This window comes from Miniopterus schreibersii (genome assembly GCF_964146895.1).
Source record: "Miniopterus schreibersii genome assembly, chromosome: 17".
NCBI lineage: Eukaryota > Metazoa > Chordata > Mammalia > Chiroptera > Miniopteridae > Miniopterus > Miniopterus schreibersii.
The window spans coordinates 36,984,960-37,000,943 of NC_138117.1; the positions used below are offsets into that span (position 1 = coordinate 36,984,960).

The following is a 15,984-nucleotide window of genomic DNA, read 5'->3' on the forward strand; positions in this document are numbered from 1 at the left end:
AGGATGAAAGTCAACCATTGGTCTTACTGCACTTAGCAAGGTTTTGAAAGCAATGAAAACTGGGTACACACAGACAATAGAAAACAAAAATACTATTAAAAAGACACAGCTCTCTCCTAAAAGAGGGGAAATTATGTAATGTGTATATTCATTTCATAAAAATATACATGGGGAGAGCTTTAGAAGCCCCAAACCAAACCTCAGTAAACCAAGCCACACTTAGAAAAATGAAAGCTGATTTTTATTTCATCATCACAGCCATTCTTTAAACATGAACATGCATACGTAATACTCTACGCACACATCACAGTTTTAACGTTAGTTAATAAAGGTTAAACACACAACATACATCCTTACAAAAAAGTCAAAATGCAAACTTAAAACTTTAAACAAAAGTCTTACTAATTTAAAAAAAGTGTGTGTTGGGTACCATCTGTACAACACAGTTAATTTAAACATTTTCATTTGGCTGCACATGAAAAAAGCGGCAGTAGAAAATAAAGTCATTGAGGGTTTTTAAATAGCAGAATAGGCAGTTTTGCCATGCAGGAGAAGCAATATTAAATATTAGTTTTCAAAAAAAATCCACATTTAAAAATATTTAGTTCAAGTCACAGAATTTCTCTCAGTAGAGACCCAATGCAATGCATAATTAGCTGCCTTAGATGGCCCGCTAGAAAGGACAGCGTCCCTTCAGAGGATAACTTGACTGATTTTGGCACAGAAAAGAAGTCTTAAGAACAAGAACATGATTAAAAAAGAGGGCAGAGGGACAGAGGGAGGAAATAAAAGCGAGAGTAAATGAGAGTAATTGCAATCACTAAAACTGTGCATCCGGGGCCACTGCAGAACCGTCTCCCATTGACAGCAGGTGCTCGTCCCAGAGGGGTCATTGCAGCATGGATTTAATTTGCTTGGAGGTAGTCTCATCGTTCAAATGTTTTGTTGTGTACCTAAAAGTGAAAAAACACCAATTTTAGGGAATTAAAAACACACCACATCATCTGCATCAGGTTCTAGAATGACAACCTGAGCAACTGGCCAGGGGCAATCTCCTCTCACAAAACCAGGCTTCCCATCCCAGCGCTAGCCCTGTTCGGGTTCTGCGGGCTTACCCTCCCACCCCCTCACAGAACAGCCAGGAGCTGCTTAACTTAGTCAGAACTACCTGGTTGAAACATCTGGTTAGATTCTAGAGTAAACAACTGGCTGTAACTTCTCGCTCAGAGGGAAATTGTTACTGTTTTAGCTTAGGTGTCAGCAAACTGTAGCCTTTGAACCAAACTGGACCTACTACCTATTTTAGTATGGCCTGTGCGCTGAGCATATTCTTACATTTTTAAATGTGGGGGGGGGGGCCCGTGGATCAAAAGAAGAGTAATACTTCATGTTAACATGGAAATCATATGAAACTGAAGTTTTAGTTTTACTGGAATGCAGATATACTGATTGACTTCAGTGTGGTCTATGGTTACCTTCTTGCTATGGCAGAGCTGAGTAGCTGTGACGGACACTCTGTGGCCCACAAAACCTGAATACGTGATGTGCTTACTCTCTGGCCAGTTACAAAAAGCTCGCTGGTCCCCGTTCTATTTATTCTGTCTTAGGACAGTTCTGTCACATCCCCAATGTTTCAGTTCTCTAGGTGCCTTATGTCCAGGCAGGTGTGTTTTAAATATGTAAATACAAATTAAGAACCTAAAGAAGAATCACTAAGAATGCGTTCTGTTTTATGAAAAGATTCACCACAGGATTCCTTTAATAGCAGAAATCCAATGAGCAAGCCTACTATGTGTCAGGCAGTTCCAGGAGCTTACAAGCTAGCAGAGGAAGATGACAGTAAACTAACACCCAGGAGGGTAACCCAGGAGCAAAGGAGGGAAGCGCTGGACAGGGACTGGGAGACCCGGAATGGCCAGGTCACACGATGCTGCAGACCACAGTGAGGAGTGCGGAGATTATTCTGAGGGCAATGAAAGCCAGGGTGGGATACTAAGCAGGGGAGCAATGTGAGATCTCACTCATGTCCTGAAAGGATCACTCTGGCTGCAGGAGGGCTGCAGGGAGTAGGAGGAGCAGAGGGACCAACCGGGTGCTGTTACGGGGGCCAGGAGACCAACGCTCAGACCAGAGGAGGAGCAATGGAAACAGGTGCTCAGTGCTTGAATGTGGGGTATATTTCAGAGCTTTTTCAGACAGAACCTAATGCTGCATCAGTTCATTTGGCTTACGAAAATTTCACATAGATAGCTCCTTTAAGGACTATATCATTTTACGCAGAAACACACACACAGTCTCTCTGGGTTAAAGAAATTTAAACTCCATTCTCATTAGGTTCATTTCTAATCAATCTAAAAACTGAAAAACTATCTGAACTCAAGTAAATGCTTAGGTAAGAAGACAAACATATGCTTATTAGGTAATGCTTAACCTGATAAACGCTCCATAATTTAACTCAGAAGTCACCTCCAAATTGTTCCCTATTACAGAACAAGCACCAGAGTGCCTGGCACAGAACAGGTGCTCAGTTAGCATGTGTGCGTTAGGAAGGGAAGAAGGGAAGCGGCCAGGCTGAGCGAAGAATCCATAAAGAGATAGTTACATTAAGTGATGGGTGATGCGGCAAAGACTTAAGCTTTCTGTTTTATTTCCCAAAGGCATATAAAGTATACTTAGCCACACATCCTACTGATGCCCAAAATAAGAATTTTCCCTTCCTTTACACAACTACATAGTGGGAAGAGCCAAGTAACAGGCACAACACAATTTTTACTGCACAAAGTTGACAATGTCACTACCAGCACTGTGCTGTGATGTGCCGAGAGCTGTGCGTGTTTTCCTCTAGGCCCAGACACCAGCTCTCACTCTGTGAGGAATGCGACCTTGGGCCCCAGTGGTGCCCAGAGCCTCCCCGGGCAGAGCTAACCCAGGAGTGTCACATCACCAAACTCTTTCATCAGGAAAAGGCCAGTAACATCTGGCACGTGAAAATGAGATGTGAGTGTGTGTGGCATTACTTCATTTTGTGCGCAGCTCCTTTCCCACGCACCTACGACTGTTCTACTGAAAAAGGCAACTGTCATTCACCTACCCTTTCAATTCATGATGAAGGCAATCATCTAGCTCTGAACCCTAACGCCCAGTCCTAGCTTTCCCTTGTACGATCAAAGGAAAGTGGTTCCATCTCTCCACCTGTAAAATGCGGGCATGACCTGTTGCTCCCTCTTAATCACACACTGTAAGTTGAAGGAACTATATAGTCCCTACGGGGAAGCATTCAAAATAAGCAGCGTGTCTACATGTACAATTATACCTCCTTTTAAAAATTTTAGTGATTTACAATTGGCTCTAAGAAAAAACTGAGAAAAAGGAATGCACATGTCTAGAAAATGAGCTATTTCCTAAAAAAGAAAATATTTTCGCAAAAATGTGTTCTGTTGTGCAGAGGTGTGAGAGACAATGAACACGTGCATAGTGCTTTTGGGATGACAGAGTGCATTCTTGATACTGGAGCATATCGAGGGCCAGGCCGATGGTGTTTGAGCAATTTCTCAAAGTACCAGCATGACTTACGTCAGCTAAGCTGTTTGTTTATAAAACAAGGTGCCCGAGCCCCACCCAGGCCTGATGAAGAGGCTCTCTCTGGAGGTGGTGATCCAGGAATCTGCACTTTTCCCTACCCCTCCAGGGGGTTCCAAAGCACAGGAAAATTCCATCACATAGCAAACCTAATGCTCGGTGATACAGCATCAAGCTTATTTCAAGAGTGCTGTTCTGAATTTGAAAACAGACTCCGACATTTGTTAGCTATATAATCCTCTAGTCTCTCAAGAGCTTAAGGTGCCTCTTTGTACAATGGAGACACCCAACACCCCAGAACCACCACCTGCCTCACGGAGCTGTGGAAAAGATGAAATAAAGTCATGTATGTGAAACTGCACTGTGACACTATAAAACCGTTACTCACTGTAACCACTACGACATGGCAACCAGTATACTGACTGACCTTATAGAACTTCGCATGTGAAAAAATCAGAACCAAAAAGAAAAAATAAAACTATGCTCACTGAGTAAAAAGAGGTCAAGAGTTCTCTCTGCAACAAATCCTGTTTTCCAATCTCCATTCTGCAAGTGAGGAGAAAGTAGGTGGCTCCTGCCTCAGCGGTTCTCCTCTTGCTTTCTCTCAGACTCACGCGGCATCTTTCACCCCCAGCCACTGCCCCTCTTTGCCCTGACTCTAAAGTCAAAGAGACTGAACCAGCTTTAAACTCTGAAAAGGAAAAGTAAACTCTGGATTTTAAATTAATATTCGAAGCACAGTCCCTTCCAGGTAAAGGACTACTACTAAAACCTCTGAGACCTCACCTACCTCTTACTGTTTAAAAAAGATGTCTGTCACCTGCTGGCTCTGGAGAGTCTCACTGATCAGACAGAAAAGAGCTCAGTCTGAGAAAAACTGGCTGACAGGGACAGAGGGAGTCTTCGGAAAGGGATCGAGTAGGAAAGATTCACAATACTGCAAATATTGGTAAAACCAATGAAAAACCTCCAGAGTAAAAAAATTTCCAAAAACTTAAGGTTTTTGATAGGCTTATGGTTAAAACAGTTTGACATTTTAAGGACGTTTTCTTTTTATATTCTGTTCCTTCATTGTTCTGACATTCATTTAGAACAGACCTCCATCACTCAGGCAGTCGCTGCACTTTCCATAGTCGTAATAAAATTATTTGATGGTTACACTCAGCGGAAATGACACAACCTAGATTTTGCTTTATGATGAACCCAGTGTGACTAAATATTCTCCACAACCTGTGGGGACACAATACTGACCTGGAAGCCAGCAAACTACAACGGCCTGCAGTGAGAAGCTCGGTAACTGTGACCTCAGAAAGTCACTGTGTAAGTACTGTTATGTTCATATAATTTTTATGTTTAAACACACAAAAAATCAAGTAATGAGACATCATCTATAATGGCAGGGAACATATATTTCCAATTAAATCCCTTTAAGACAGAGATCAGACAGAGATTAGATTGGTCAAGTCATTGTACTGGGCCAAAATGTCATTCTTAGGAGCTTCAGTAAATAAATCAGGTAAGTCTAAGCTGAGAAAAAGTAACTATTTTATGGAGAATGATCATAGACAACTGTAAAGAAAAAACTCTGCATTGTAAATAAGCAACCTCTGCCTCAAGAGGGGCAGAAGGTAAAAACCAAACTCTTTAGCAAAGAAACAGAGCTACCATTCTCATTACCTACCTACACACACACACACACACACACACACACAGCGCGCAATACGGGCCTGAAGCAAAACTACCAATAGCTAAACGAGATCTCTACATTTCTAACTTGAACATTTACATTCACATCCTTGGTGCTATTCCACTCTGAAGCACGTTCTTACGTGCACTCTTCCGATCCGTATGTACACGTCCATATACACACCTGAGAGCATTGAGAAGGCCTTCTACACTATTAGGAGGTTGGTCCTTAAGAACTTTGATACAGCCTTTCATCTAAGGAGAAAAGAAAACAGAAAAGGTGAATCATGTTTTTCCATCTAACATTCCCTTTCAAAATAGTAATACTTAGTATACTAGCACAACTACAGAACTCATGAGAAATCACACACTAGAAATGTAATTATTCTTAAAACAGAAAAAGAAAAATCTACCCAAGTCTTATTATTTTCAGTTTCTCACTCAAACAAAACTTTTTAAGAACCTAATCAGTCAAACTGAAGCGCCACCCACACTAATGAGAAAGCTCAGGGTCAGCTAAGGGTGTTGAGTAGCCTTTTAAAGAATGAAACAGAGACACTGGCAGGGGAAAGGGGAGCTCTCCAGTTAGACGAACACCACGACAAGGTAATAAAGTATGTCTTGAGTAAGGACAGAATCTCGGAGAACTGAAATGACTCCCAGAGGGGAGGTTACTGAGGCCTTGAAAGCCAGGAGGGCGCATTTGGAACTGACAGGGATAGCAGCAGGGATTTGTTACAGGCTATTAAAAAAGGGAACAAGTCAATGAAGATGACACGCAAGGAAGGTGCGTCGGATTACTGTGAAACAGCACAGCACATAGCAATCCACAGGCTCTGGAAGCCATGGAGGTGTGGGCTCAAAATTCAGCTCCACCATTCACTAGCAATTATATCACTTCATTCCCCTAAATTTTAGTTTCTCTATTAGTACAGGGGAGGTAACACTTGCAGCTTAGGAGTATTTTTGGAGTTAAATGAAAGAACAAGTGTGAAATTCCTGGGAAACAGTAATCATTCAATAAATGAACTCCTTTCTCTTTCCATATATGGACACTAATGAAGGCAATCAGTAATCTAGATAGGAAATGCTGAGAGCCCGCACGAGCTGTGAAAGCGAAACAGGAAGACAGTTCTCACCAAACACTGGTTATAATTCTGATGAACCAGATGTGAGGGAGAAAAATTACAGAACAGAAAAACCCAGGCTAGACCCACAAACTATTATGACTGGGAGGAGGGAAAATATGCAGCCTTCACCTTTATTCCCTGGGCAAAAGTAGGTCTACAGTTGGCCATACAGAAAATAATATAATTAACTAATAATTAATACAAGAATAAACTCTGGGTTTCAAGTACTCACAACTGTAAACCTATTTTTGCCCCACCCTGCATATCTGGAAATAATCTTTTGTTTGAAATGGCCTTTGGTTAAAAGGAATGAAAGAACACAATAAAATTTTTTTCTTATGCTTATTTATTTATATTGCCCAGTATGCAGAAAGACTCCTTTTGAGTGTGAGCCTTCCCTACAAGGATGTACTCTGAGACAACACAGTCACCCTTCAGTCATTCTACCCTACCAGTATACAGGCTGCCAGAAACACTACAAGGGGAGAGGAGACCAAGACCCACCACATCACAGATTACAGCCCTGGGCTCAGCGACAGTGTAGCCCGCCAGCTCTTTACATGAGAGCCTATGACTTTCAATGATGGAAATTGTTGGGAATTACATAAAACAATGTAACTTACATCAATTTTTGAGGTTTTGGCAAATGCTCCCACTGGATGTACATGGTCATAGAGTATGATGACACCCACCATTACCCTCAAGCAGAACGACACTGTCTCTTCATTTGTAAACCTGCTTCTGTATTCCCTGGAGGGGAGAAAAGACAAGGATGGATGAGGCACATCACAAATTGATGAACTGATTCAACTCTCTAAGTTGATGCTGGAAGATGCTCCTGTCAACCTCTAAGAGGGATGCTAACTTTAAGTCACCCCTCTTCCATGCAATGGGACTCCCAGGCAGGAGGTGTGTGGAGCAGTTAGCACTTACATACTATGGTCTCTATATGCACCTCAGTATATTCCCCATTCTGCTAGCAGAGGAGATCACACAATTTTACAGAAATCCAAAGTAGCCCCAAAGGAGAAGTTTGGGAATAAGTGCTTTGTAAAGGCTGCTATCACCAATATGATGAAGAGTCACTAGCTCTTAACAGAGCAAGTGTGTCTGGGGCTGACTTGATCTAAACATTACTGTATTACTGGATTTTCATTCTCTAAATTTTGATGTTAGGTTCTCATCTGTCTATGTAAAAGGCATCATGGCCCAGCAGAAAGAGTCCAGGCCCAGGATGAAGACATCCAGGTTCATGTGTGGGGTCAGTCACCATGCACAGGTCCCTTCGCTCTCCAGGGCCTTGCTCTCCTAACTGAGGAGGAGGAACAGCTCCTCTTGCTTCATAAGGTTTTCCAGAAATACAGTATATAATGGTAGTGCTTTGGAAAATCAAAAACTCCCCAAAACAAGTTATCTAGTAAAACCATATATTATTTGGGAATCCAGGACCCATCCTTTCAGCCTATGACAGGAAAGTCCAGCCAGACGCCATGTGGCAAACATCCTAAATGCCTAAGAGAGGAGAACCCCAGAGGAGAACTCAGGCGAGTGGTGAAAAAGTGAAGACTGAGAACTCATACTGAAAGGAAAGGATAAGCAGAATAAGGCAAAGTTCTTTATTGAAAAGGGAGAGAGAATGTTTATGAAAAGCAAAACCGAAAGAACTTTCAAACTCTTCCCCTACCCCCACCCAAAAAAGCACAAAAACCCCCATTAGGAAGAGTCTGAATTAGTCTGCCTGGTCTGAGGGACCTGAAAACCAGCTGGACTGGACCCTTACCCAGAAGTTACCTGAAGCTGCCACATTATTTTCATTTTGTTCACGTTAACATTGGTTACCTGGGATGTACTTAAATTTCCACCTTACAAATATGACATACTCATATCTAGACAACTATGTCAACAGGACTAAAAGTGAGAAAGACCAACCGCTACTCACGGTGTTTCCAGCATGACTCGGCACACACTGGCCATGGTGCTTAGACAGTCTGTGGTATTTTCTATCGGTAAATTTTTATTCTGTAGAGGTGTACAGAGAACGAAAAAGTAAAAGTGACAAACAGTTCATACGTAGATATAATTTAAAACTTAGCATAACATGAAAAATTGGCAACTTTAATATCTGGTTCCTGCTCTTAGTTTTGTTAAAAAAGTACTAGATTCTAGGTAATGCTCTAAGCTCTGGGGATACAGCTACAAGCAGGAAACCAAGGCCTGCTCTCCTGACAGGCACTTACATTCGGGCTGGGTACAAACTCTTCAGCACGCAGGCAGGGGCTTGGGGTCAGGAGGTATGTGGATTTCATCCCAAAGGTACTGGGAAGTCAATGGAGGCATTTTAAGCAGAGGAGGAAGGGATATGGCTTATGTTTTAAGAAGATTACTTGACTTGCTCTTTGGAGAAAGAACTGTAGTGGGCAAGAGTGGAATAAGAAGAGTCAGAACATGAACGCAGTAATCCAGGTGAGAAGGTGCTGGGCTCGTGTGGAGAGGTAGCAAGTGTGTATAGTCAGCATATATTTTGAAGAGAGAGCCAATAAGACTCTCTGATAAAGTGGGCATAGGGGGCAAGATAAAGAAAGGAATTTAGGGTGAGTTCTCCCTCCAGGGAGCACACCCGTGCCACTCTCATCCCCCACAGGCACGTATCTTCTAAACTCCAAGGGATCTCATGAGACTTGCAACCAGGGGAGCAATGGGCAGCAGCAGCTCGTCCTGGGCTAACCCCCTGAACCTGTTTCCAGGCCCCCTTTTCTCTCTGACTTCCCAGTGAGCCAGAGCAGACCAGCCAGGCTCTCCTGCTGCTTCTTCTATGCCCTTCCTTGTTTCACTGCCCTAAGTATATTTTTGCTGCGGTCAATAAATTCTTGCTTTTCTAAAAAAAAAAAAAAAAAAAAAAAAGGAAAGGAATTTAGGATAATAAACCATAAATTATTTGCTTTTACAGACCTTGGAGATAATGCAGGTTTGGTTCCAGACCACCGCAATAAAGCGAGTCATAACCTTTTGGCTGGTAGAAGGTCTTGCCTTCGTGTTGTAAAAAAATGCAACATTTGTGAAGTAAAGTGAAGCATAATAACCCGAGGTCTGCCTATACATGGTACTATTAACTGAGATAGGAGAGACTGGGGAAAGGGCAGGGTTGGGGGGGAAATCGAGATTTTAGTTTGGTCACAATACCTTTGAGGTGCTGACTATACACCCAGAGGGAGGCTGAAAACTGATGAGTACATGTGCACAGGTGGGCCTCAGGGAAGGGGATGGCACTTGGTGTACACACCAGCTTAGGGATAGCATTTAATGCCACGGGACTTACTGCGATCATCATGTCCGCAGACAGGCAGGGAGTAACAACACAGAGAAAAACTTCCCAGGCAATGCTCACCTCTGATACAAATTTTGTTGTGGCATCACTTAAGGTTTTCAGCATCGGGGTTGCCTCGGCATAAAACAAAGACATTCGATTTGCCAATTCATTATTTACTTCATTTTCTCCTTCTGCCTGTGTGGAAAGAAAAAGCACCTGACCATCAGCTCATGGATTATTACATAGGATCTCACTGATTCCAGGATAAGGTACTCAAGAGTGCCTGCCTCATTAATGCCTGCTAAATTAGTCAAATAAATATTCTTAAACTATATTTTAGACCTTCAAGTATCGTTTAAAAATAGAAAAATAAAAACAGGAGATATGTGTTATACTGTCAACAATAATAAATAACCTTAAAAAAAAGACTAAAAATGGTATCATTTTTTAAAAAGATAACCTCTAAAAATACAGGGTGGGGCAAACGTAGGTTTACAGTTGTTCGTTTGGAAAAATGCTACTTAACAAATAATAATACAAGAATAAACCCTGTTTCTCATACAACTATAAACCTACGTTCGCCCCACCGTGCATTTTAAATGATATTAAGCAATGAAATGAAACACTGATGGGCTGCCTTCTGTGTACAGGGGATTATACTAACTGCTATGAAGACAGGAAGACGACCATGACACCGCACCCTGCCCCTGCTGGGAACACACTGGCCTCCACAATAGCATGCTAAGGGGTGAGAGAGACCAGGTTAGACTGGAAGAAACTAAAACGGACCCACAGAAGAGTTAGGCTTTGGCAGATGATGATGGGCAGGTCCACCCAGTGGGGTGGAGGGAAAGCAAGCATGTTTCCTAGTGACTTGGAAGAGTGTAATTCCATGTAATTCAATGTATTCAATGCAATAAGAAGCAGCAACTAGTGAAGACAAGGTTGGACAGGAAGGGGAGGCAGACTGTAAAGGGCCTTACATGCTGCCTTAAGGTCTTCTGTCTGATGGTGAACCACATAAAGTGTTAGAAAAAGGGAGTGACAATGACAGCAATGTTCTAAAGAAAGTCAGCTGATGGCAGTGGGCAGAGTGCTCCAAAGAGAAAAAGGCAGCAGGTCAGAAAATGGTTCTACTGCTACAGAATGATTGCCAAAAAGAGAGTGAGAATGAGGCTTCAACTGGATAGAAGTATTAGCAGATGAACCAGGAAGAGATCTGAGAGATTTCACGCAGCAGAGACCAGACTTACTCATCATCACTGACAGTGAAGACAGTGAAAGGTGTCTTCAAGGTCTTTGGCACTGAGTGATGGCAGGGTGGCTCTAATAGAGAACTGAATGTTCTGCTTTTGTTTTATTTTACACAGTGGGTATGAAAAAGGCAGGTGATAAGGTCAGGTTCACAGCAGGACATGGATTATGCAAAACCTAACTGACACAAAGATCAGCTGCTTCTTGGAAGAGAAATCTTTCCTCCAACCCAGGGCCTGTCTTAGGAGCAACTGCATCACAAAACAGTCATTCAGTGGGAAAAAAAAGGTGAAAAAAAGAATGGTTTTTGGTTTTTTTAAAAATATGTCTTGCCTGGCCGGGTGTGGCTCACCAGTTGAGCGTCGACCTAGGATCCAGGCGATCGGGGTTCGATTCCCGGTCAGGGCACATGCCTGGGTTGCTCGATCAATAACTTTCTCATCATTGATGTTTCTATCTCTCTCTCTCCTTCTCCTTTCCTCTCTCTGAAATCAATAAAGTATATTAAAAAATATATATGTGTGTGTGTGTGTGTGTGTGTATGTGTGTGTCTTTATTGATTTCAGGGAGAGGGAGAGGGAAAGAGAGAGAGAGAGAAACATCAATGATGAGAGTCATTGATTGGCTGCCTCCTGTACACCCCCTACTGGGATTGAGCCCCCAACCCAGGCATGTGCCCTGACCGGGAATCGAACCAGGATCTCCTGAATCTTAGGTCAATGCTCAACTGCTGCGCCATGCCAGCCGGGCTCCTTTGGTATGTTTTTAACCTCTTATGCCATTCAGCACTCTTTATATACCTATATAATATTTCTTTATTAAACTATCCACTAGAGGCTAGGGCTGATCCTAGAAATTTCTCTATTTTCCACACAATGTAGGCCCTCAAAATGCCTCAAGAAAAGGATAATTTTTCTTCCTATTTAAGGTTTTACTTATGGTTTTGATTCCTTGGCGACAGAAAGTGTATTAAACAGCTTAACATCTCGCTGACTGGCTATTTTGAGCCAGAAATCGCCCATGTGGCCAGCTACTTATCTGTCATGACCAGTCATGAGCAGGTGTTTAAAATGACTTGAATTAACGTAAGTGCAGACACGAGTTATCTTGTGACTCGTCAGCAACACTGACACGGAAACACACGTATACTCGTGACAGGTCAGCAAGGTGTAAAATGAGACGTCAAGAGACTCACAAGTCTGAAGAAACCCGAGGAGATGCTATGCTAGCCAGGAGCAGGCACAGAAGAAACCAGAAGAGATGCTATGCCAGCCAGGAACAGGCACAGAAGAAACCAGAAGAGACGCTGTGCCAGCCAGGAACAGGCACAGAAGCCATTCTCTCAGCCAGCCAGGCGCAAAAGTGCCCAGAGTCCACAACCCTGCCCTCCCCCCTGCCAGCATTCGTACTTCTACTCCAGACCAATTCCTCTCCAGGAGTCCTCCATTCTAAGAATATATGAGCACAAAATACTCAAAGCCACTAATTCACAAATTATTATGCCATTAAAATGAGAATACATAGAAAAATCTGGTAAGTATCAAGGTCACATAGACAAAGAAGAACTTTACTTGAAGTAGTCATAGAAATTTATGGGAAAAACTGGGAGAGAAAAGGTCAACACTGTATGGTTTGCTACACTTTGCTCTTTCTTCCCACCCCTGTGGTTGTCCATAGTTACTAAATTAATTATTAGCTTTGACTTTATCAGAATGAATGAGCAAATGAACAAATAAAAGAGCAAACTGAGAGATGAGTTATTATCACCACCCCCTAATTCAAAGTGTTCATTTACCGGGACGTTATTAATCCTCATACGACTCAGGGTTCTTCTGTAATAGCTGAAATCATTCTGTATGGCAGGATTTGTCATCTAAAGAAGACAGTAATGAAAGAAAATGTAGTATGTACTAAATGATGCTGTAAAAATTAAGTGAAAATCTAATAAATACAGTTTTAACTAGTAAAGTAACATTCCCAATTTGTAATGACACTTTAATAACTAAGACCGGTATCACCAAGATCGCTTTTTTTGTAAATTATATTAACACTGTACTCAGTCCCCACGGCACACATAAAACTGTAGAGACTGTTCTTTAGTCATGGTCAATAGGTTTCCCCTTTTTTTTCCCCAATAATTTCACATAATATACTAAACAATTATTTGCCAAAAAATAGTAATGTCAAACACACAAAAACAAGGAAAACTCTGCAGGCAATTGTTTTGGAATTACAACAGAAGTAAGCATACACTGTCAACAGGACCATCTTCAGACAGACTAAAATTTTATACGTAAATCATGTGTGCTAATGTAGCAATAAAAGAGAACAGTTTTCTATGATTCAATCATAAAATGTTGGCCATAGGACCCCAGCTCTTCCATTTTCTAGACATGGACCTGAAAAGTCAAAGGACCTGCCTTACAACTGGCTACTGTGACGGGCCTGAAGTGGAACTCAGGTCTTCTGATGGGAGATCTAGTGCCTGTTTCTACACTCACTCCTAGCAATAGGTAGTAGGTAAATTGGAGTGGGGTGGAAATATTGTAACATTTTTATATAAAAGAAAGTTGAGATAAACTGTAGGTGAGCAGAAAAGGGGGGAAAAAATATCAGAAAAGGTCAACATTGTTCCAGAGATATCTTTTAAATGAAGTTAAATGAAGACTGAATATTGGGTAATTTGCTATGCATATATCAAAACACCTGCCATAATTTTTAAATCTAGTTTTCCATTTTTGCTAAGGACCATCAGACATCATTAAAACACATTTTAGCAAGGTCTCCAGGCCATCCTTCCTCCTGTTCATTGAGGACTCATGACTTTCATACAGTCAAGGCCAGCAGGAATCCTACCTTGAGTTCATCAAATCGGAGTGTGAAATGAAGAATTTCTGCAAACTGTTTAGCAAGAGCCTGCTCTCGCTCTAGATGCTGGGTGGGAGAGTATGGGGTACTTGTCAAGGCTCCCAGAAGACCTCTTAATGCTGCTTCTGAAGAAAAAAGATCAAAATGTTGTTTATTATCTTCTGATATTTATTAATTAGAAAGTGAACCATTTATAAATGTTATGATTTCAATTCCCATGAAAGTAAGTTCTCTTTAAGATCCAGATTATCTAAATACAATCACTCAAATTGAACACTGTTTAATACAATAAAAACCTTAAAGGGACTAATTAAATTCTATAAACTCAAATTCAAAATAATGCAAAATGTAATCTGAGTTAAACACCAGGACCAAAGGGCACATGTTATACTATATTTACCATTCTTCAGTGTTGATGTTTATGAAATGGTCATTGTTACCTACAGCTAAGTAACTTCTGCAATGGCCCTGTGTCCACACGGTCAAATCTGTCCATGGCTATGAATGAAGGACCAACTTCTCATACCTTTAATATGTTGCTTACTTTTAAGTAGAAACTGCTTTCTTTCAGCTACTAAGAGAAACAAAGTCTTTGGTTTAATAATTACCTGAGTTTCTTAAGAATCTGGCACCTCAGGATGAAAAGATAAATATTCTAACTACATAAGTAAAATGGTCTCTTTAAAGTAAGTGCTACTTTTGGAAGGCCAAGCTAATAAATGCTATGTTTAAGAATGAAAATAGTGTTATTTCATTCAAAAAATGTCATAGAAATCAAACTCATTCAGTTACAGATCACAGAATCAGAAAATGATGCTAGATTCTATTCAGAGAAAACAGCTTACAGAGTCAGATGGTGATCTGACATTAATGAATGTGTCAGATTAATAAAGAAATATTTCTTAATGATAATAAGTTTATGTCAGATCATTAATCCTTAAAAAATACCAGCTCTACTATAATTCATGAAGACTTAATTATGAACCAATATCCATATTGTAAGTTTAACCTAGTCTCTCACTTAACTTTCAGCATCAATTATAACCTGGGTATCACAGGTGGATAAACTGAGTTTCAAAGAGGTTAGGCCCCAAAGGTGTAGCTAGTAAATGCCAGGTATTACTGACTCTAACAACCCTATTCTTTCCACCACAATAAGTTGTCTCTCAAATACAGCAGCATTCTACTTAGCCTTCTACAACCTTATAAAATATTAATCTACAGAAAAAGTCCTCCCTGAGTAAAGGCGACATCTGGGCTGAGACTGGAGTGCCCACTAAGCATGAGGAAGACTGTGTGAAGAGACAGGGCAGAGAGCCAGAGCATGACATAGTACACAAACTGCACTGACAATACAGGTGGACAAAGTGCATGGAGGAGAGTAACCAAGGCTAAAACAGTATGTGTATAATGTGTGTGCCACATGAAGCATCCTGGCCTTGCTGTCCTGACATCCCTGGATAAACTACTTAAGAAGGGGTGTAAGAGCATCAGATTAGCATTTAAATTCTCCACCTCATCCGCAGTATGGAGAATGGAGTGGAGGCCTATGAATGGATCGTAGAGCTGCAACATGGACGTGAAAATCAATTAAGAGGAATAACATTTTTTGGCTATTTTGAAAAATGGTTTATTTTTCCCAAGATTCATTCAATGTATCAACATTAATATAAGTGGAAAGCAAAGTTTAAGAGAGATGAGAATAGGAAAAAACACTTAAGAAAACACACATACCAATATGGTTAAAAAACTGGACTGTTATCAAAAAATTTTGCATTTCCTAGATTTTATCCAATCTCAGGGTTAATGTCATCATTCAAAGCACTCTACCACTTTGGGGGATAGGAGACCTCGCCCCCTAGCGGTAGACTCAGGTCACATGGCTGAGTTGGGATGGCCAATGAATTGAGAACTTCTGTCCATGAATGGCTGAAGGGATACTCAAGATAAGGCTGCTTATCTGCCTTTAAAGCAGCTAGATCAGCCTCTTGTCTTGGGTTCCTCTGCTGATACAAGAGTCTTGCTGGCCTAAACACTCAGTATCAAGAGAGGAATCAAAGACAGAGGATCCTAGAATGTGGCCCAGGTCTCTAGATGAGTTGGAAAGAGAGGTCAAAGAGAAATGATGTAGGGACTGTCTGATGAGGGTGCTGGACACCA

The 15,984-nt window shown here is 41.3% G+C and overlaps 1 protein-coding gene across 8 annotated transcripts in view; it reads right to left on the reverse strand.

The window, feature by feature from the left end:
* Positions 1 to 219: 219 nt before the first annotated feature.
* The window catches only part of CYRIB (CYFIP related Rac1 interactor B), a 124,394-nt gene continuing 108,629 nt past the window's right edge, over positions 220 to 15,984 (reverse strand). For 7 of the 8 annotated variants that reach the window (XM_081116391.1, XM_081116390.1, XM_081116389.1 and 4 more), the window contains 7 exons: positions 13,813 to 13,949; positions 12,752 to 12,829; positions 9,781 to 9,897; positions 8,335 to 8,414; positions 7,019 to 7,145; positions 5,450 to 5,520; positions 220 to 953 (listed from right to left, as the gene is read on the reverse strand). In XM_081116391.1, coding sequence (XP_080972517.1) covers positions 890 to 953; positions 5,450 to 5,520; positions 7,019 to 7,145; positions 8,335 to 8,414; positions 9,781 to 9,897; positions 12,752 to 12,829; positions 13,813 to 13,949 — 674 coding nt within the window. In that variant the 3' untranslated portion in view covers positions 220 to 889. The remainder of the gene's footprint in view (positions 954 to 5,449; positions 5,521 to 7,018; positions 7,146 to 8,334; positions 8,415 to 9,780; positions 9,898 to 12,751; positions 12,830 to 13,812; positions 13,950 to 15,984) is intronic. The other variant, XM_081116396.1, reaches the window with a different exon arrangement.